General features: G+C 40.0%; 1 protein-coding gene across 1 annotated transcript; it reads right to left on the bottom strand.

Annotated features, from left to right (window-relative positions):
• Window positions 1–5,800: 5,800 nt before the first annotated feature.
• LOC103770320 (hypoxanthine-guanine phosphoribosyltransferase) lies at window positions 5,801–22,593 on the bottom strand (the record flags this gene model as incomplete). Its single annotated transcript, XM_008937580.1, has 8 exons — window positions 5,801–6,676; window positions 7,307–7,383; window positions 9,896–9,942; window positions 11,843–11,925; window positions 14,283–14,300; window positions 15,304–15,369; window positions 20,821–21,004; window positions 22,487–22,593. Coding segments are annotated over 8 exons (630 nt in total), but the record flags the coding sequence as incomplete, so codon positions are not given.
• Between the last annotated feature and the right edge of the window lie 1,337 nt (window positions 22,594–23,930).

Below are 23,930 nucleotides of genomic sequence, written 5' to 3'. Positions count from 1 at the left end.
CGTGTGCTCGGGCGGTGGTGCTTGCTCGCTGCAGAGTACCGCGGTACCGGCAGCGCTGTACCGGGCAATGCTGGCTCCGCTCTGCTGCTTGTACCTTGTGAGAGCGTTCTCTGCCCTCCGAATTTTCCAGGATATTGCCCATTATGGATACAGAAAGCCCGGGGGTAGGCACCCAGCTGTGCTTTTCTGTCTGAGAAGCTGGGGGAGCCCTGTCTTTTTTCTTCCTTAAAGTTTGCTTTCAACGTGCTTGCAGGTTGCCTTCAATACTGCGTTTGAGCACAAACCGCTTAGGAAGAAAAGCGTCAAACAGGCTTGCAGAGCATCCCTGGTGCGATCCCAGGGAGCATTTGCAGAGCATCCCTGTGCGGTCCCAGAGAGCCCTGAGCCTTGCCACCCCACACTGCATTGCCTGGGCAGCTCTGCCCAGCAGCCCAGGGCAAGCTGTTCTGTTCACACAGAATAAAGCAAGATGTGGGTTTTTTTGCTTAAATGGCAAGTCTCTTGCAGCAGGAACATATGTGACCACTGTGGAAGAAAAAAAAAGCTTTGAGCTTCTTCAGCAGTTTTTGGTGTGATTTTGTAAACAAGCAGGCAGGCAGCAGTTCCCTAGTAGGTAAATAGAGGCAGCATATAGTTACACGGCTGCAGGGCTGCTGGGTTTAGTAGGCACTAGACAAGCTTATTAATCACACACTTCAACACTTTTTTTTTTAATTTCACCCAGACTGAAACCCTCCCACACGCTAAGACTGTTACGCTGCTCACAGTACCAGGTACCTCCCTTAGAGAGGCGGTGGTGTGGGAGCCAAGTGAGGTGTTGCAGATTCCTGTAAACACTGAAAAAGCAACCCAAAAAGCCACTTTATCTACCTTCAGCATTTTCCTGCTCACCTCCTTTGATGTAAAAAGGAATTTTTGGCAAAGGTTAGCATTTCATTGTGGTATCCAGTATTATCTTGCTTTCCTTGCACTTCTTGCCCACCCACCTCATCTGCTTTTCCTCAGCTCACATGCAGGGTGCTCCGAGCCAGGACAGGCTTTTGTAGGTGCTTGTGCATTGCCTTCCACAACAGCAGCTCCCAGTGCTAGATGTTAATAAGTTCAGGTCTTGCTCTTTGCATTACCGAGGAGGAAAAACCACTTCATGTGTCTCGCTTTCTCTTAGCAAGTGTAATTCTAGCTAAGTGAGGTGCCTCTGTGTACCCAGTAATTCAGCTGCCCTTATTGGGAAGCCACCAGTAGCCCTGATGCAAAGCTGCATGAAAGCCAAAAATCTCTTTGGGCTGAAGTAAACGTGGCAGGTAGTAGCCACATGGCAAAGCAGAAGCCAGCTCACCTACTCCACCAGTAAGGGTTTGCTAAATCAAGAGCATGATGAGCAGAGCAAATGAAGGTGCTGGCACCCTGATGACTCAGTGGTTCTTGGCAACAAATTCACCAAATAGAAGGAAAATACAAGTCTTTTAATTTCTGAAGCAAAGTGTAAGCCATTGCTCTCGGCAATTTCTCATGTAAACCCATTCTTGTGTGCTGTTCAAGGAACAGCCTATTAAAGGTTACTCAAAATATGATTCTATTGGAGCATATATCCATTTATAAATTGTCCAGAGTGAGTTCTCATGCCATATGCTCTGCAAGAGAAAAGAGCTTCCCCCTCATACCGAAAATAAATGATTCGAGTGTGCGCAGCTGGTAGCCAAGGTGGGATGGCAGGGAGGGGACTGGGTGGTGTGGAAGTTGCAGCTAGACAGGAGGGGATTGGTGTTACTCTTTACTAGAAAGCATGAGCTGGTTTTTCTAACTGCAAGTGTAAGGACTTTGCACTGCAAAGGTTCTTTCCACCTCATCTTTTGTAACCTCCGATTGCTATTATGTACTTTGCATTTTGTGAATGGAAGAGGAAAAAAACTGGCAAGAAAGCGAAAAGATCTGATAAAGGCACTGCGATGCACATGCAAAAACACACACCTGCACGCCCCCATGGCCTGCTCCCTGCTGCCGCGGGGCTGCCCGTAGCACGGCCCAGCTCCTCCATGGGAAACAGGCAAGCGAAGCGTCGGCACCGCTGCTCCCGGCCCCGGTTACCCGGCAGAGAGCGCAGGAGGGGCAGCGCCTTTCCTCCAGCGCCAGGCCGGTTCCCGAGGAACAGGGCTTTACCCCCTCCGGGCTGAAGGGCAGCTAAGCCCACACCCCGTGCCCGGGGTAAGCCCGGCTCCAGCTGCCTCACGGGCTGCATGCCGGCCGTGCCTGCCCCACGATGCTCTCACCGGCTTCAGGGCTGGAACTGGTGAAACGAAGAGGGTTACTTTGCTGCTGGCTGTAGAGAAATTTTTTGGGAGAACTATATTCTGCCTAAGCCTCTGTCAAAAGCATCCTGTATCGTTCCCACCGGTGCTCCTGTGATTTCATGACTGTAAACTGGGAATGGATGAACTAGGCAGCTGTAAGAATCCTACCTAACAGACCTGGGGCTGGAGCTGGAAAGAGACGGTTCCATATTTAATGGCTAGTTCCTTATTTATACACAGAGACACTATCTATTGGGGTATTTGCCTGGCTGCACTTGTAAAGGGCAGGGGTGGGAATCAGCACCTGTAGGAGGACACAGACTCTCTGAGGCAAGTCCCCCACCCCTAATGCCCAAAGCTATAGCTTACACCCACACAGTGATTTTACTATAGGCAACTTGGAGATATGCAGGAGATACAAGATGGTTGGTTCCCTCTCTGATTATAGTGGAGGGAAAAAATAAAGATGCTATCAATAATAATTTGTTGGATAAACATCATCAGCCTCTTACTAGAACAGATGAATCTACCTGCAGCTTGACTTAGTCCCCATCACAGGCCTGCCTCTCCTACCCTGTTCTGTAAGGATTTCCACCTTCTGAGATGGTTCAGTTCACCAGCTGGTATCTTACCAGAGCTGACAGCCTGGAGCAAAGCTTGTACACAGAACCATGTTTGCAGCCATTCAGATGTACCCCAACACACACCTTGCCTTTTATCACTTGGCAGTTGCAAGCATGATCCCTTTCTCAGCTTCCCTAGGGATTAAAATCGGCACTGCCAGGTCTTACACTGTGCTGAGTCTTTGTGCTTTTCTAGCCCTGCCCTCTTCTCCTTGGCATCTGCAATGTCTATGACCTTAGCAGGTACTGGCATCTTTACAGAGCTAGGAAGTAACTTCCACATCAGAATAGTCATCAGACTACATCTTTGTAAAATGAAATAAAGTCCTCAAACACTAAAAAACCAACCAAACAAACAAACAAAAAAAAAACAACCAACCAACCAACCAACAAAAACAACAAACTGCCCCCTGCAATGTCTCACTTGCTTATAAAGGTACTTGCATACAGCTGAGATCTGATCCTGCAAGGTGTGACCTGCATGGGAGTTCAAGGCAGTCACACACAGCCAGAAGTCCTTTCATGAATTGTGAGTAGCCAGCTCTCCCTAAGTCATGTCAAGTCCTCGTTGCTGGATTGGTGCATGCTTGACAAGATTTTCAGAGCATAACAGACAATGAAACACCACCAACATTTAATCAGTCAGGATATACAATTACAAGGCAACTTAAAGATCCTCATTTGCCTAGATTTTGAAAACCAAGATTCACCCCCTCAGGTGAACTGCCAGCTCCATTCACATAAACCACATCTCCCAGATCTGTCTCGAGCACTTTAGGTTCTGCTCAGTGTGAATTTAAAGCATGAAGAATAAACATTCCAAACCAGGACTTCACATTTACAATATGAAGTCGAGCCAGGTCAGTGGTCTGCAGCAGTCAAGAGTTATCAAAATGTACAGAAATGCCAGATGTCACAGGGTGAAACAGTACAGTAAGGCCTATAAATATTCAAAATTATTTTTTCAGCATACATTTGTGATTCATAAAATGTGGAACTATAATGAATTTCAAATGCCACATTCAAACACAAGATTTTCTCTGTGCTTTCATAACGCTTTAGCAATGTATGCCTGGGTTACATAAAGCTGGCATTGAACTTGTAAAAATGTTACTAAGACCCCAGTCTTTAACCAAAATTATTGAATAAAAAGTAGCAATTACATTTTCAATGCTTTTCAAGCGAGAATTTATCTTTCTGTAGTGCACACACAGGTGCTGTAAAAGGCTGTAGAGTGTTAGAACTGTTCTAGTAAGAGTGAGAGTGGGTAACTGAACACTTTTCACATGGAGAAGCAAAAGCTTTTGATGAGGAATCCCTCTGGGGTGATAAACTCCATCTGACCTGCTCCACCAAAAGTGCCTGCTCCCCTGTACTTGAAATGTGGGAACATCAAAGTTTGGTATTTTTAATATTGACCTTCTCCAGGAGACAGAGGTGAGGTCTCTTAGAAGGCAGACATGGGCTCTTGCAGCATTGCTCCTGGGGCCAGTGTAACTCAAAGAGTATCTTCCCAAAACTCCTCTGCAATTACACCATGTGCAGGTGTCCACCCAGTTCCATTCCACACCCACAACACACCAGCATCTCCCTGCTGCAACTAGTGTCTGGAAGACAAAGCCCTTGTTAGAACTAACTCAGCCTCTCCCCCCTTTCCCAAACAACTGTCTCAAGACAGGAAAATATTTCAGGATAGTCTCGTTTAAGGATGTAGTCCTAAAAGATATCAAACATCATCAACTCTCATTATTTTCATGTGTAAATAGGTACTTCTAAGCCACCACCTCTCTAGTGTAATCTCTAGCTGCCATGAATTTATTTTAAACCACATTGTGAAGTAGGAACCATTAAGAAGGCTGAAGGAAACGCTACTTTTTAAGATTAGACCTTAAATTCAGCCAGAACTCATGAAAACTTGACTGGATGTAATAATTATTGAGTGGGTTTACATTTTCCTATGTGCCTTTGTGTTTTCTCTTCTTGGAGACGCATCATGTAGTTTTGCAACGAGTCATCCCAGGGACAGGACAGGTTCTTGAAAAGGTACCTACACAGAGATGAGTTAGGACATCGAGAAACACAAGCAGTTGTTGTAGTGCATTTAGGAAAAAAAAAAGCTCTTTGGACCATTAAGTATAACATTGCAGAAGTGCAGTATAATCACAACCAGTGTTCTAATATTTGTTCATGAGAATGTTGATTTACAAAAGTCATTGTGTGCATTATTCATATTTTAAGTCTGCTACTAACTACTAACAGTTGTACCTGAGCACAGCATGGATGGACAACAGCGTGTAGTGCTCGAGAAAGTATTGCAACATGACTGAAACTTCAAAATCACAGACAGATCTTACAAACCTGGCTGGCAAAAACTTCATTACATACGAAGCACTGAGCAGTGTTAAATCAGAGCATACAGTGGAAGAATCCACATGCAGAAGTCCAAGAACCATGTAAGCTAAGGGGACAAAAAGCACATCACAGGGTGTGAGATGGGCTGCCACATTCAGAAATAAACTGGACCTGAACAGGAGTTACTGAAACAAACCCAACTGATTACTTACAAAATGGCTGTGGGTTTTCTTCCCCACGTGTATACATTTAATGAACACATAGTCTACACTCTTTGCCAAAACAGAACAAACGACAGTGCTTAAACCATTTTCTCTGAAATCTAGTTTGGTTATAGAAAATGCAAGTGTTTCAGTAATTTCCTTCAGCACTTTATCATCTCTCTTGTAGACAGGACAACGTTAACCAAAAGCTCTACAAAGATTAAAAACTGTAGAGTCTGCCCTCACTGTCAGAAACACCTAGGGAAATTATTACCAAGAAGAAAATTTCAAGAGCCTTTTAATATACAGAATGAGTGGCATAGATGTATGGGGATTATTTTAAAGAGACAGCCTTTATTTATAGTACTTTGTTTTGTAGATCTTATAAAGTAAACATTACAATACTTTTTCACAAATATATTAAAATTGTTTAAATTTAAAAGGCAATTCCACTCACTGATGGATATTTTTAGAGAGGAAAAAAAACCCAACAATAACAGGCAGCCCAACTAAAACTTGATTTTAAACATTTTGTCACTCCATCTCCTTTAAAAAAAAAAAAAAAAAAGACAACATTTTCCACCCAGACTTCCTTTACAGCAATAAGGCAACTCCAGGAGATCTGCATAAGCTCCTTGGAGATTACAGATACTGTAACTGGCTGCTCCTCATGCTTTGTAACACCCAAAGATGTAACTATCCATTAATCACAATCACATCTGTGCATTAAAATATAAAACTTAAATTACAGATTTAAAAAATATTACTAATAGACTTCCCTATCATAAAATGTTTTACATTTACAGTACTTGAACCATTTCAGTTCCGGGTTGATGAGGTTTAAAGAATTTACCACTGCAAGAGTTAGATTCAGGAGCTCACAAACAGCACAACCCAACCAGGGGCAGCAATAGTCAGCAGAGTCATAGTGCAAATCAAAATAAGGAGTGCAGAACTGCACTAGTTGTTTACATTTCTAAAATATAAATGAACTAGACGAGCTCTTATATTGTACATGCAATAAATTATAGTAAGCATATGACAATGGGGCTGGGGCATTCTACAATTTTAGCTGGTGTACCAGAGTTGCAGCCTGTGAAAGATAGGACTCAGTAAACAAAACATTTCAAAGCTCTGCTGTCATAGCACTTGAACTGTGCTTTCAGGCTTTGTACTTCTGCTTCCCCGTCTCGCTGATCACACAGATATGCTGAAACAAAATAAAATAAAAAGCTCCTGTTAGAAGAGTAACGTAAGAGACTGATGTTTTACATCTATAGTCAATAATGTGCTTCTGAAAAAAAAACAAATGTGCTATACACAGTTTAGTCCAATAAGAATCTTGTGATAGTGTTTATGCAGAACAACTTCTGTCTCTGTCTAAAAATCTCAAACTGACATCGTTCTCCTCCCACTAATTGTTACACCCAGTGTCTGCTGGGTCTGGTGAGACCCAGATGAAGAATTAATGACTTAGGATAAAGTGTGAACCCCTCTTAACTTCCAAGGTCTCTCTTCTCCAACTCCTAACTAAGCAAATATACTTATTTGTTGTAGACATCTGTTAAGATAAGAAACTTCACACAAACTTCACATTATTTCAAAGCTGACAGGAGATGTGTAGCCTCCATTCTGCATGCAGCAGAATAAATTTCAGTTTCAAGGGAGCTCCAAAACGCTGTCCTGCTGCTCTAGGGTTTGCTCTTGTAGTTGCATCACCAATGGACCAGATCTGCACACGAGGCACGATTTACAGAGGAGGGAGTGATGTGGGGAGACTTCCCTTCCTTTCTCCTCCCTAGTTTTAAATGGACAAAAACATATGGGAAAAATTACTTACGTTCAAATCTCTAAAGTATTCATTGTAATCTAGGGCGTATCCCACAACAAATTTGTCTGGCACTTCAAATCCAACAACTGAAAGAGACCATAAGTCACCAGTATGTTAGAAATGAACTTCCTGGAGTTCACTAGATCTTTTTACAGAGGCAATCTGGAATTTTATTGATATGCAAGCACCCTAACTCATTTTATTTCCTTCACTCAAGTACCCTCGGATTAATATTTGAGCTATTTTAAAATTTTAACTTACTTTGTTGATTTAACTTATCAACTAAAGCAAAATTAAGTAGCTGTATTTATTGGTTCCCACGCAGCAGCACGGTGCTAGCATGCAGTCTGCAAGAAGTGACTGGATGCACTTAAATCTACAGACAGGATATTATTAACAGAATGTGAAAATCCTCGAAAATGTCCCACAACTTTGTAAATACGCACAAAAAGAGCCAACGCTTCCCAGCACTTCTGGATGCTTGATGTGCTAGTGCAGAAGTAGTGGAACTGGTGAGCACAGCACAAGCTGCCCTCACAATACCATTCAAAAGGCAGCACCTCTGGGAGCTGGACCTGCACCTCGGGCAGGGCTGGAGGATGGGCAGGTTTTTGTGCCACAAATGGCAACACCATTTACCTACAGCACGTTTCGTTTGGTGTTTGAGAAGACAGAACTTTACTACAGCCAGCTGACTCTTTGTAGTAGCAGGTAAAAAGGCCGTGGAGAATGTCAGAGAGGGACCTCTGCCTAAAATTACCTGGAGCAGCGAATTGTCCAGATTAGTTTTTGTGACTGACTGGAGTTTATGTCTAGACCCAACATTCTGGCTTCCACATCGCCTAATTTGAATTCCTCACCTGCTTTCTGTCCCACTGTAAACACCCTACCCTTCCTGCGTTCATATTCTGCCCTACTGTTTTGCACTATGCAAAGGCAGGATGAGTAGGCAGGTTCAGTCACAGCTCCCTCAAAACTAGGGGTGTGGAAGTCCAGTAGGACTTTCTGTCAATGGCCATCAGAACCAGAGTCACTGCAGGGAAGCCAGTCCTTCACCTCTGAGTAACTGTCTGCTCCTGCGACTTACAGGCAGTGACCCGATACACAGGAATACACGATGAGTGTGAACACACATCTTAGGTGCCAACTCCATGGTACAAAGAACAGTGAAGAGCAAAGAGCACTCTGTTCTTTATGGGGTCACTTGCAGGTTTTGGAAACAGGTGGTTTGTTTTTTTTTGTGTTTGTTTGGTTGTGGTTTGTTTGGTTTTGTTTTTGTTTTTTTTCTCTCCCAGAAAAGCTGCTTAAAAAGATGACATCAGCTATTCCACTGTCGGAACAGCTCTAGAGCAGGACAGTTTGTGGGTGGTCAGGCAGTATCAGTTCAACCTGTCCACACACACTGTAACCAAAAAAAAATTATATTAAATCTAAAATTCTCAAATGGCTTTCTCCCATCATGCTAAAATGAAAGGCTTTCAAGCACAGGAAAACTGTGTAATTTTTCTGTCCCTGGCTGCAATGAGGGTCTGTATGGAAAACAGGGAGATAACTTGTATAACTCAACAAAAAGGTTGTGTGTGGTTTTGGAAAAATTAAGGTGATGTTGAGCATCTACGTGACCTCACAACAGGGGTAAAATGGAAGCCCAGCCATTACAGCTTTGTCTCTTCTTTCAGCATTCATGTGTCCTGCACTGAACAGGTTGTTGTCTGTGGACAGATGGCAAAACAAGTCATCTGCTGCAAGATGCTCAGAAGGCCAACCATTAACCCAGCTAAGCCTATAATAAGATCTCAGGAATGAGGGGCATCCTTGACTGAGAACACCTCCACTGAGCTTCAAGGCACTAAGAAACTTCAACTCCAGAATATGGCACAGCCTTGGAAATGAGAAGGAACAGCATCAGATTCTGCTGCTACATTCACTCCACTTCCATGGTGAAGGCACATGGCCTCAGATTAAAGGAATTTAGCCTCTATAACAGGGTCAAAACACAGAGCCCTTCCCAAGGCAGGCTGGGCTGTCACTGTGGTACCACTGCCTGCTGTGGATGCCACTCCTTCCTTTATGGTCTTGGGACAGACAAGGGAGTAATTCAGATGCCTTGATATATCTGGTTTCATGCCAACTTAGGCATCTTATCACTGCCAGGTTTTATCAGACCCACTGCCCTGTGTGGTCCTCCTGCATTCCTGGGGACATCCGAACAGCATGAGGTGGCTAGGTTTAGGCACCCAAATCACTCCCTAGAAGTGTCAAGGGTGAATCCAGCAGATTTTCATGATCAAAGCATTTGACTACATGCAAGCTGGGAGAATCTACACAGAAAAAGGATGTAACCTGGATCAAAATATCAAAGTTTGCTTTTCATAGAGTAAAATGTTACAGAAAGTTAAGAATAAAAAGGATCAGACCAAACCCAGATTAACTCTTTCAAAATGCATTCCAAGTATTTAACTTCCCTAAATAAGAGCAAAATCTATCAAGAATAATTAGTGAAAACTAATTTGGAACATCCCTGGACTCTGACCAAAGAGTACACAATACACTGACATACTTTTAAAAATTAATAATGGTTGTCAAAAAGTGACTTACAGTCTGGCCGATATCCCACACTTCGAGGAGTTCTCTTTACCAACAAACTGTCAAATAAAACCAATATAAAACTGAAACATGGAAGGACTGAGTAGAAATACAAAAGACTGTTTTGATGACAGACAAGCTGAATTTGGCCTAAATAGCTGCAAGCTTCACTACACTCGAATTCTTTTTACTTAAATAGTTTAAAGTATTATTTAATTTGCAGGCACAGCTGACCACACTGACAAAATCAAAACTTCCTAGAACCATGAATCATTCACAGCCTAATTGATAACTAACAGCTCTGCAAGAAAGAGGATAGGAGAATTTCCAGAATTAATAGTCAGTGGTGTAAAAAGCATGGACATAAGAAGTTGAGGGTATTGAAGTAGAGTGATCAATGAATTTGATTCACTCAGTCAATTGAGCACTTCTACCTCTTAGAACACAACCCCACAGGCCTGATATTTGTCTGTCTTTAAGACTTTGGGAGGAAAATAAAAGCTGGTCAGTGGCTGAATGTAAAGACAGAGGTCAGCATAACCCTGCGCATTAAGCACAGACCTTCCTTCCCTCCTGGATCACCCCCGAAGGTAGGTCTTCATTTCTCAGAGTCACAGTTTCCATTTTAGACAGTTTCTGAAACTTCTAGTCGTGAGGCTTAGGTTTTAAGAATTGGTGTAGGATTTGAGCAAAGGAACCCCAAAATCATGGGAAGGGAAAGGAAGGGATGGGAAGGGAAGGCTTAAGATGAACTACAATGATCGTTTTTACCCACCCAGGTCTTTGCCAGGTCCAAATTACTGCAACAGGTTTAAACAGTAGGAAACTGGACTTGCCTCATACCATACTATATTCATGATGCACACTGCAGTGTTAGGGCACTATTCAGTGACAAGTATTTAAAAACTTGGCACACTTAATCCAGCCAGGGAGAAATCTTCAACAACCTCACCTTTGGCAGGTCACCTCCAGATTATCAGCAAGAAGAGCTGTTCTCATACATCTAACAACTGCTTTGACATTGTTATGGCAACACAACTGATTAAATATTACACACAGCTCTGATTTCTCTCTAATCCCCAGCAATCATTATGCTTTTATTGTAAAATACACAACCACAGCATAGCAGTGCAAAAGATTTAATTTAAAAAGCAGGAAGAATGCTGATACTGGTTAATAATATACTATTATCCTCAACATTTCTTGTTAGTTCTAAGTTATTTAATTATGAAGTATTTTGAAACTAATTGATTGAAGATGTACTAAGTAGAAAAGCCTGGAAGAGCATATGGCTGAGTAACTCTCACAGAATGACCTCTAAAGCTCAGCTCCACTTTGCATGCTACACAAACAACAATGTTAGCATGCAAACTAATTTAATTCTGCAATTAAAGAAGGGAAACTGAAGAAAGGTCTCCATTGCACAGGTACACCACTGCAGTGTCCTGAAGTTACAGATAGCACAAGCAGAAACAACCATGTTTGGAAACAACTACATATGCATAAGTGACAACAGATTTTTTTTTTTTAATCCCCTTCTCTAGTAAAAGTTTAAATTTATGAACCAAATTTGCATTGAAATACCTCTACCAACTTGAGAGCCCAAAAGATTTAAATCCTTCCATATACTTCTAAACCTAACTTGGACTCCAGTGGTAAACCCCCAGTCTACCATATGGCAAGACACACACCAGGCCTGCACAAGTTATTCCCTTCTGAAGCACTCGAATTCTTCCAGCAGTAAGAATGGAAAGAATAGTGTTTCTGGTTTTGGAGATTAAACAAATACTAAACTCCAACAGATTGCACCATATATGACTCCTATGATTCTTGCAGAATGTTCCCTCCTGCTTCTCTTCCAAGGAAATCTATTCTACACCTTTTTTTTTTTTTTTTTTAAACACTGTATGTCATTTTTACTGTGAAATACAGCACAAATTATAATAACTAAAAATTTACCTGGCTACTTTCACCATCTTGGGATTGTATTGCTTAAGTAGAGACAGCAATGTTTTCATTGTTTTACCAGTATCAATTATATCCTGAAAAAAAAACCAAACAACCTCACGTAAGAAAAAATATTGAACATATCAGAGTAGCATTTTCAAGTTTCAGAAATTGCTCATCTGCAACAGCATGAAAATTTGTGAAAATACTGTCTGTAAGCAAGTTCAGGTGACACATAACACAGTGTTGTGCTTACACAACTATGCTCAATAAAGTGATCATGCACATTAACAATAGGTCTTAATTGTTGTGGATAACTTATGACTTTGAAAGCAGTTACTGAACGCTGACCTTCCTGGCTCCTTGTGGAGATTTTATGGCTTGTGCTCCCTTGCAGCTATTAGACAAACAATGTTTGATTTTAATATTGTAAGAGCAACATTAGTCTTGCTGCTGAGCTCAGTTACAGAGACAGATGTATACAACAAAGAAATGTAACCAGGGCAAATAGGCAGAACAACCCATTAGTGCAAAAGAAAAAAAGGAGCATAATTTACATTACAGAACTAAGAAACAGCTGAAGAATTGCACTGAGAATATCTGGGTGCAGTTCTAAAGTCTAGACTCAAACACACTAAAATGAATTTTGACACATTATTTTAAACCCATCCACTGCACACGTAAGCAGAAAAAAAAAGAATATATGGTTTACAACTGAAACATCACAAACGGATTCCTCATTTGTCCTGAAATAATCACATGATATTCAGAGAGATGGCCCTTACCCTGGCCTGAAATCAAGTCTATTTGAAGTGAAAGAGGTAGACAAGTGAAAGAGGTAGGCAGAAGCAGCAATGTCCTGGTTTCAGCTTATTTTCCCATGACTCCAAATTAAAATAAAAATTAAACAAAAATCATCAGCAGTATCATCTTTCACACTTAATGCTTTTAATCATGATTATAAACTCAAGAAAAGTTAAAAACATACAGATAAAAATAAAAGTTGATGAATAAATGGAAGTAGCTACTTCCATACACTAAAATAATAATAGAACCTATTACAGATTCTGTATTGTGTGATTTTCTGTTTATTGGAGGTGAACCTCCATTTTGTCCAGGTTTTTGTGCAAATTGAAGGGATGATGCACAGGAAAGCCTAGTGCTCTCATGCACAAGATATAAACAATAAATGCTTACATACAATCCAATTAACGTGTATTTTTATCATCTGACAGTTAAAACGGTGATTGGTACAAAGGTTCATACTTGACAGTGTAGAAGACAAGCCAGTGGATAGATGATTCACTAAACAAATGGGAAACTAACCCAGTTAGCTGTCTGGGACTTTAATGGCATACATTCATCTGAAATGGAGCAGATACATAATTAAATGCATCTGCCTATCTGAAGCAGAATATACTTCCAAGGACAGCACTGGTGACATAGATGACTGCTATATACATATTATTGTGGTAGGAGTTTTGGATCTGAATGTGCTTCCTGTGGAATAATATAACCTTCTCAATTTAAACCAACAAACAAACCCACATACATGAAAAACATATTTTATGAGAGGAAACATCCTTCCCTTTGATTACTGAGTCAGTTGCCATAGCTTGCTTTGCTTACAAACAAGCCATATCCACTATCTGGAGCTGTAAGACATTATTAGATTGCACGTTCATTTTTCCCATCTACTGCTGCTGCTCTCCTATCCTGAAACTGGCAAATCTTACTCAAGAACATCCTTCCCCAAAGCAATGCTTACTGAGCATAAGGAACACTGTCCATCAAGGAGGAGGTATGAAAGCAGGAATTAAGCAACAGTACCTACCAGGAAATCAAACTGAGGTGTATTGTACCCAGCACCATCCAAAGAACCACAACGAGACAGAGGCATGGGAATTTAGCAATTACAAAATGCTCATTAAGATTTAGCATTCTCTGTGTCACTATTCTCTAAACAAATGACACACAGTGACATTTGGGTTAGATCTGTTTTTTATATATTTTAGGGTATTCCTGCCAGGAACCTCTTTCTACCCCTGCAGTTTAATTTCCTAGCTCACTGTTATAAACCCAGAACAATAATACGCTTACTAACTTGTCCAGGCTACTTTTTGAGATAAAAAAAAAAACCAAAACAAAACAACAAAACCAAAGCAAAATATGACATTTCAGAGTTGACATAATCCCAGAAAACTGAAAGCAAATGCATGCAATTTTATATGGATATTTTCCTTGTTAAATTTAGAAGTTGAATGCAATTTGAGAATTCAAAATACAAATAATTTCATATTCAGAGCCCAGTTGCAAAATTCAGGCCTGGAATCAAGATGCTGGAAGTCCTGAAATCAGAAACTGTAGATTTTCTGGCTTAAGAACAACTTCTTTAAGAACTGTTTTACCAGTCCATTACACAATAGAACTTCAAAGTGAAACATATACTTACTTCTACGATCAAAACATTCTGGTGGGAAGAATCATTAGAAAAAAAAAGAAAGAAAGAAAAATCCATTAATATCTAAAGAATATGCAATTTTTTGTACATATGAATCTCCATAACTTAATAATTTTCATTGCCATTAAATATTTGTACCACTATTTCTGTATTTTTATAGAAGTAATAGCAAATTCTATGTAGCTACCATTTCTGATGCTCTGATAACAATTAGCTGGCCATCGGATTCTCCTCCACATCTCATGCTGAGTACAAAGTGGTGTTTAAATTATTTAGACTTTGGGAATTCTAGCTTTACGCAGAAGAGATCAAACCAGAGCCTACACAATTCGTATTCTTCTAAAGGAGAGTTTCATACTACAGAGACACGAACCATTCTGTCACACCTACACATCCTTTATGTTGAACTGTGACCTACACGCCTTAAGATCCCGTATGTTTAAGGAGAAGGGGACAGCAACGTGTTCTGGCAGAGCAGGAGCCACCGATGCTTTAACCCCAGACACCTGGTTCAGTGATCTCCATAGTCACTGGAGAAAAGCAGATTCCCAATTTACATTCTCCCATTTCCTTCTCTCCTCACTGCCTGTAACAGGAACCTCTGTTCCTCACCTGGGCTGCACGTTACACGTCTCAACAGTATAAATTCCCATCACTATTTTATTGAAACAATGCAGCAAGTAAATAATGCTGCTTTCTTTCAAAGGCAGTCTGCAGACAACAACCCACACAAGATTGCTCTTCGCAGGCACTGAAGAAAAGCAAGTCTCTTAAAACTCTGTGGATACTGAAGACATGAAATAAGTTTTTTTGTTAAGTTCAGACTAAACTGACAGATTTGGTTGGGCTTAAACACTATCCTAGTATACAGTGGCAAATATTTAAATAACATCTCAATTTTCATTTTTTAAAACTGTGTAACTTTCACACACTGAAAACGCAGCCTTAAAACCACGCAGGTACTCCTTAGTGGTTCTGTGGGGTTTAGTTTTGAACACACAGAGAGACGTACCTTTCCAGTCAAGGTCGAGAGGTCATCTCCACCAATGACTTTTATATCTCCAGTTGACTGGTCATTCTAAGGAAGGGGAAGGTGAGCATTAGTATTACCGGAATTAAAACAATTTTTTCTTCCAGTAAGCATCAAACCAGTGAACATTAATACTTTCAGAAACACAGCACCACTGCTGCCTCTTTATTTACTAAGAAATTACAAGTGATCACATTCAAAGGTGGTATTTTAGATTAAAGATTGTTTGACAGGAGATCTGCATAAACGCAGGCACCGTCTCTCATCTGTGACCATTATAGATAGATGTGTATCTAAAAATACATGATTTGCTATGCATTCCCCACAGATATGGAAATAAGGCAAAAACATTTCAGTTTCCAAGCTGCCTGTTGCTATATAGCTGGTAATTTACATTTTAAACTTTAATGCTTTAGGAAGTCTTACTCTCTGAGTAACAATAAGCAATCATAACAATAATAAGAACAGCCAGCAAACAAGGCACAGATTAACATTTAGAAAAACAAGGTACAAAAATGTTTCTTACATTCTCTGGCAATTTATTTTTGCCTAGTTTTTGGCCAATATTGGTAACAAATCAAATTATTTCTTACAGTAATTGAACAGCAGCATAGGTACACCATAACTACAACACAACATCTTGTTCAGTAAAACTAAACTGTGATACAAATGTCAATGAACTGTTATATACAGAAGTTAAAAGCAGGTGCCAGGAGTGCCTCAAGGATCACAGCAGTTTATTTGAAGTCTTTCAACTCACTTTAAACCTTGACAGTGTCTCACAGTTCATATGAGATGTCAGACGCTTATTATTGTACTACTTAGATGATGACATTATCCTACAAGTTAATCATTTCGGTTAACGTTAATATTGCTTATCAAACTTTATTCTGGTAGCTCCTTAATGCACACCTTCTTTTTAGAAAAATAGGCTTATTTTGCTACCACACCTCAAAGCCCAAGCATGCTGCACAACTATGCAGACACTCAAGAGAAACTTAAGTAGCTTCCCAAAACCCCAAAATGACAGATGCCATGGAGAGGGGACCACAAGGGCAAGGAAAGAACAGCCACGAACAGCTTCCTGTTTCCACAGCAGCATGTACATAGATATTTGTGCTATATGAGTTGTAGGCAAAAATTTAAAACATTATCACAAAAAAAGGGAAAAATTATTTAAAGAGGCACACTCCAAGTCCACAGTAAATAACACTGGTGATAGTAAAGAGAAGACATATTAAAATCCTTTGCACAGTGGTGTCAACAGTCTAGGATAAAGAAGTGTTAAGAGCTCTAGGCACGTAAAAGCAGATGGTAAGACTAACAGATAATTTCCTTTTAGGATTCCTATGATATAACATGGAAAAAAATTATTAGAAAAAGTATCTTTTCAGTTTTACCCCACGTGTTTTGAAGAAATCAGTTTTGAGTTATACCACTGAAATTACACTGAAGTGCTATGTTTCATTACTCTAAGGAACACTCATTTTTGATAGTCAACTGTTCCAGCATTTCTGTAACAGTGCAAACAAGAACTAAAATGTCACTGTGTTTTTTTAAAAAAGTCCAAATCCAAAGATGTTCAAAATGATTGCTGCATGACCCAGCAGACATACACACTGCTACTGAATGCCTGAGATACTGGCTTACATCAACCACAAAAATGGGAGCTAAGCCCTGTATTCATAAAGCTAAAGGACATTTCCTCTGTTCACTCCATCTCAAAATTATCTTAAACTATGGATCCTTTAAGTTTCTCCTTGTTTATGTTACAGGATTCTCTCTTATTTATTCCTACACTAATAGGGATTCCATCCTCCTTCCATGAAAGGATACAAAAAAAATCACTCCTGACAAAACACTGATGGAGGAAGACATTATAGGTATTTGTTCCATCAAAACTATGTGCATCGATGTCAGACTCACACACCTTGGTATACGCATAAGATCAGGTTCCTGATTTTGATGATCTGTTTGGCTACAAAGCAACACACTATATTCAAACAAGAACACCACAGAACAGGAGGTTACTGTAAACCTCTGGATTATGCATATTCCAGTATGATGATCAGCAGAAAAAAAAAACAATCTACCCTACAGAAACTTTCCTTCTCCTTCCCACCAAAACTCATGCAAATTGCTAGAATTTTCAATGCAAAGCATCCATCTACATTGGCATATAAACCTGCATTCTTATGCTGGGACTGAGTTCCTGAGCAATTAAAGCATAAAGAACAGTTAAAGAATTTCTGATACTAGCTGTAACCAGATTTCCATTGGAAAGAACTTCGTTTAATAATTAAGCAATGTTTTAATTATCTTCAGGAGCATTATTTCTGACTTCAGCACTGGTAAGACTTTAATGCTTTGTGGTTTAACACATAAGAGTTTTACTGTTTAGATCCGTTTTCACTACCTCCCCATTGTCACTGCTGGAAAACAATCATGCTTTGCAAGAACGTAACTCCTGACTCAAGGGACTCAAGATCACCTTTTTAAAAGGCATTTTACATTCCTTACATTTGCTATAAGGCTTGATTAACAGAGATCTTTCAGAGTACTGCCATGACCAGCCTAACCAGAGTTGACTCCACTGACAACCCCCATTTTCCCAAGTGACAGTGCAACATACCTATTGTCTTTTGGCTGCCCTTCACGGCTACATAAGCAATGCTTGCTCTTTGCCAAGTTTAAATGCAGGAGGCTGGTGGAAAACCATTCTTCTTGCAGCACAAACAAAATAAACCACTTGTCAAGAATACTGAGATCTGAGTCTGTTCACAAACACTGTCTTTCCATTTCTTAACAGCTTGCCAGATCATTAAAATTCATCTGTAAGGACTTGGAAAGCTGGAGTTATGAGCAAAGTTTAATCACAGCTTGATCATGTCAGTATTCTTAACAGAATTATTTTTGGGTGCAGAACAATATGAACTTTGCATTGCAACAACAACAAAAAAGCCAACAACCACACCATATGCTTGTAAATATTAAATGATAGGCTTGAAACAAGAATAGAAACTAATTACATCAATTTCAGAACCATTAGACAAGTTCAGCTGCTCTGTTTATGCGACCAGGGTATTTTTAACATCTTTTGTCCAGGCTGTAAAGGCAGGCAGCATGATCTAGTAACCGCATCCAAAGACAAGGGAGCTAGCTTCACTTTCAACTCTCCATTGCAGTTTGTGATGGTTTTCACATCACTAAATGCAGATCCCTCCACCTAATAAAGCACAGGTAAATACTGCAGAGCAGATTTAGCATTCTGATACTAATAATGCAGGAAGATCTAGAGAATCTGTTACATACATGTTCATGTTAGGCTATCAAGTTATGCAATCCAAAGGATGTAAGCCTGGATATTCATAATCACCTCAGAGTCCTCAGAAATTAAATACTCATAAATACTGTGGTGGAGGCATCAGGTAACAGAAGCTCCTCACTCATCCAGAGCAAGAAAAGATTCTTTTTTAGAACTGGTCAACAAAACCAAAAACCCCGAAGCAAACATCTCAAAGAAAACATTCTGCTTAGATAGCTTTCTAATTTTTCTGCTTTTCTCTTAATCTAATCATTTTTAATACAAAACCAGGCTTTTCAGTTCCATAAAACATATTTTGCTACTCACTCCCCTATTAATATTAAGACACTGGAGTTCTGGGGAGAAATAAACAAAAGCAGCTGTAGTAAAGAAATGGAGCAAAGTGTAGCTAACATACCAGTATGAGGAAAGAAAGCACATAATAAGGCAGACTTGCTTTGTAACAGAAAGGTTTTTTGAGGTGTTTCAAACCACTTCTCCAATAGTTTTTTTCCAAGTTAGTCAAAAAGCACAGAGACTAAAAGGGTGTAGTCTTTATACTGGTTTTTGAACAATTCAAGTAAGTTATTTGGAGCCTTCAAGAAAACGAAAGATGAACAATTTCCTCAACCAAAAAAAGGTGGGACTCATAATTTCCTATTCTTTAACACATTATTCTGTAATAGACATTCGGCTTTCTGTTGTGGCTTTTACAGGCAGAATATGTGGGCACATGGTAGCTTCGTGGTTAAGTGGACAGGCTGCAGGAACCTGAATCTTTCAGGGGGAGTAGAAAGAAAGGGTGTCAAAGAGCTCTCACCCATTGATGTAAATACAGTGCCCAAGCACAGAGAGTACCTTGTGAGATACTGCAAAGGCTGGCATGAAACTTTCTGCCCTGCTTTGCCTTCTCACTAAAGAGCATAGCTAAATTACTGCCTCGTGTTCAGTGAATGTGGTTTCCAGGTAACCCCTGGGCAGCCAGCTGTGTGTGTGCCTGGGGCAGCCAGGGCTGCTCGTCCTGCAGACAGGCTTGACCAAAGTCCCCCACAGTTCTGGGCTCCACCGTGAAGTGTTAACGGATCCCGCAACAGCAATCATGAATTTACAAAGTTCTTGGACAGTCCAAACTAAATTTGCAAATAACTCCATCCGTGGTTTCACAGTTTAATGAAATGAAGGATGAAGTTCATTTTCCAATTTAGTAATCTCTGGGTTTTTTTCTACTGTCATAGGCACTTGTTTACAATTGCAACAAGTAGCCCATACTGCTGACTTAAATGCAGAGTTGCTGAGACAGAACTAACAGCATAACCTTACTAAACAATCTATTCAAACACACTAAAATGAAACCCAAGAATTTAATTATTTCTATGCTATAGATGGTCTTATGAAGAAATCATAAACACCATCCTGAAACCATGAGGCTAGGCTGTCAATAAGTCAGGAAGCATACAGTACTAACATATAACTGCTTCTTCCTTTGACCTGCACAACCTAATCTCGTGCTTCCTTCTATAACACTTACACATTACCTCACGTTACAGAATGTTCAATTTCTCTATTAAGTTAAATCCTTGCTTTCAGACTGAAAATAAACTATTTTCCAACAATGTAAACCCAAGGCAACCTACAACTAGTCTTGAAAAGGTTGTGCCATATTCAGCAGCCATTAATCATAAATCTAGGTTTGTGAATCTACTATTTCCTTAAGGCCAAATACAACTGATTTTGTTCATTGTTTGTTTAAGCCAAACAAAAGATGAGAGAGGAAACTTAGGTATAACCATTTTTTCAGCTTTCAAGTCTTCCTCTTCAATGAATCATGTCTAAGCCAGAGAAAATCCCTAGAATTAAACTTCTATAACCATAGTTGCAGGAGAATCCTCAGTATTATTCTAGAGCTACAGCTTTAGAAATGGAGTAATGGGCAGAGAAAAATAACAAGCAAAGGACAAGCAAGGAAAGGGTCTCTTGGCTCCACATAAGGATTTCACTGGGCTGTGGAGATATTAAAGTTTAAAAAGAAAAGAGATTATGTAATAAGGTAGAGAAAGAGTAAATTAGGTTGTGAGTCTGAATTCCCCCAATTATTTAATATTAGCACATTCTAGAAGTAACAGTATTATCACTTCTGTTAATTTGAAGTTAGTGAAAGTTGTATAAAACTTGCACAGTACTGCAGAGATACTTACACAGTAACTCTTCAACCTAATAAAGTCGACAGTCATGGGAATTGACTTGTCACTGTTTCTGTTCAGTGCTTTGATGTAGTCTAATAAATCAGCAAAAAATTTATAGCCGCCCTTGAGTACACACAGTGCTACAATGTGGTGTCCTCCCATGCCCTTCATAATTTCTCGTGCCAGTCTCTCCGTCCTACACAAAATCAAGAAAGAGTTAGCTGTCAGAACACATTTCATTTGCTTACCAGAGCAGCAGCTTTTTATACTGCTAATAGTAGTAAACACACACATCAAACTTGGAAACACATTTTGCTCAGAAATATTTGCCTACCACTTCAGTCACTTTTACATGTTATTGGTCAACAAAGTTTGGCTTTTCAAGGTTATTCTAACAGTAGCACTGCCAAATGCCTTTGTTTGCATACGTCACACTCAGCCAAAGCAAACCTTAACATCCTGAAGCTGTTTCACTGTCAGATAGGTGACACAAAGGTGTTTTCTCCTTCCAAAATAAGTACAGCTTCCATGCAATGAGCAACGTAAGCCAATGCAACTAAACAGGCAGCAGCCCTCACTGAGGAGCTGGAAAATTCTTAAACTGTAAACTCAAGAGCTTATGTTTATTTGCCAAGCTAGAATGCCAGAAATTTGTCCTAACTGCAAATACAATACCAACAAAGCAGAGTAAGAGAACACTGCACCATTTTTCTGAAGTCATTGTTTCTAAATTTATCTTACAATTTCTTTTAGAAAGCATAGTATGTATTTCTTGTGCGCCAGCTGCCAGCAGGTTTCGCAGGGAAAGCCTACTAACACTAACTTGACATCAACTACTTAATGACATGCACTTTGTCCAACTGCTTCCTCTATATGGGCTTCCAGTGCAAAATTTTTTTCCATATTAAAAAAAAAATACTTTATAAGTATGCTTATTATATCTAATCAGATAGGACCATGCAGAACCTAGATCCAACCCTATTCGCAGGATCTCCAGGAAGATGCATTCAGCACCATTCTTAAATGGTTGAGTGTCTCCAACAATGGCTTCACTGAATTTGTTTATTTTTTAAAGGAGTCAATTAGCAACTATCAAACACAAAGCAAACCAAAAATGCCTTATAGGCCATGCACCCATTTCTGATCACACGAGATAAAACTTCCACAGCACAGCACAGATTTCAGCAAGTACAGGAGTGACAGACTGACATTTGCAGAGGCTAATGTCTTTCCCAGGAGGTAGCAGAACATTGGATATTACTTACCTACCATACAAACATGGGAAAGTCTAAGACAATATGTTTAATAATTCACTTTTATTAATATCCTACAGAAATTCAAAAGACTACAACTGTTCTCAATGGCACAACAAATAAGTCTTGTAATTAGGTTTTAAGAAGGTAAAACATGCAAGAAACACTGGAAAGTAGGTTGTAGATTGCTATGTACCACAAAATTCACTTAAGAATTACAATAAATTTGCAAACAATAGTGTAACTGCAAACGTACAAACTCTTAGAAGCTAAAGGAAGAGTTAATTAGCACTTGTACTTCTTAGTCTCTAATTAAATGTAATCTGTTTAGACAGTCACCAGGCTGCAAAAGTATCACTGGAAGACCATTTATTCCAGCGCCCTGGAATCATCTGGAGCAGTGTACTGTCTGAAGTCACACAAACCTGTCCATGATGAGCCCATGAGGAATATAGACTTTTTCCAAATCATCTGCATAATGTTTAGGTATGCAGAACAAGTCCAGGTCGTAACCTTGTTCATCATCGCCAATCTGAAAAGGAAATAAGGTGAGATTTCTACAAAGCCTTATACAAAGTCTGTGGTGAGAAACTGCAAGTCCTTTGCTTTATTCAGTAAACTATCAAACCTATATCACCAGGATCACCTTACTTCCCCTCTCTATAAAAGCATTAGTCACACTGAACACAGCGTAAAGTGTGACCTAACAGAGCCTAGAGTTCACAAGAGTCGCTTGAAGTAACACATGAGCTGTTGTGCAATACAACGTGGGGAAGAGATTAAGTCCTAACAACATTCTCCTACCTTGAAAAGCGGGAAAATTAAGCTACTACACCTCAGCGTATCTCTTTATCCCACTAAAAATTAATCAAGTTTTTTAACACCTTTGACTTTCCTAGTGTAACGCAATACCTGCATTTGCAATTAAGCAAACAGAGGTTTTGTCATGGACATCTTCCAAATCTCCACAACACTAAGTCACAACAAAACACACCAGCCAGCTTCCAGGACAAGCCAAGGCAGCTACATGAGCACGACAAGTCACGCTGCTGTGAAGCCTTCTCAGACGACCATCTGCAAACCATGCATGTTCATGATCTTTCAAAATCTGCAATGAAGGCCCTGCTTCAGCAACCTGTTCCACACAGGCCAATTCCCTGTAAGGAACAGCTGAAATATTAGCAAGTGTGTACTAATTAGGACAAGGGTTTAGCATACATATACAACTATACTAAACACCACTGAGGTTCACGGCACATTGTCACAGCAGCCTGCCTGAACCTTAACCCTGCCGCAACTTGAAAATGACAGCACGGGTTTTAATTACTTCATTCTCTGGTTATGCAGCTGGATGCTATTACCTGTGAAATGAAGCTAAAAATTTCAGAGGGAAAATCTAAGCTTATTACTGACAGTTCATCAGGGCAGGCATTTGAGTATCCATTTTGGCTACCACTGCCCTTGCAGGACACAATCTTATTTTGGTGCCCAGGGAAAGACTCACCTGGCCTATGATCAGCCAACTTTTGCATCTTTTTCTTATGCAATCCCTCATGCGTATTTCTCCCTCCATCCAAAACAGAGCTACCCATGCACCTGGCTCCAGCATCCAGTCCCTGCGATCCAGAGCAGGCTGGTATTTTAAGTAATGAGACAGGTCCCTCCCAAAGCACACGGTAATGTTCGTGGGATTCAGACATCTCATTATAACTAGCATGTCCACTAAACGTTCCTTTCTGCATTTGGTAGGGAATGGGCCCTTCCTACAGATTTTAGCCGGCTTTTTATTGACTGCAGGGATTTACAGTCGCAACCTTGCTGCTGGCACAGCTCTCAGCTAGAAGACACCAACCACATGGATTTCAAGAG

The sequence above is a fragment of the Merops nubicus genome, unplaced genomic scaffold, assembly GCF_000691845.1.
Source record: "Merops nubicus isolate BGI_N331 unplaced genomic scaffold, ASM69184v1 scaffold19260, whole genome shotgun sequence".
NCBI classification, from domain to species: domain Eukaryota; kingdom Metazoa; phylum Chordata; class Aves; order Coraciiformes; family Meropidae; genus Merops; species Merops nubicus.
Note: the sequence above shows the minus strand (reverse complement) of the source record. Positions and strands in the feature narration are given on the sequence as shown.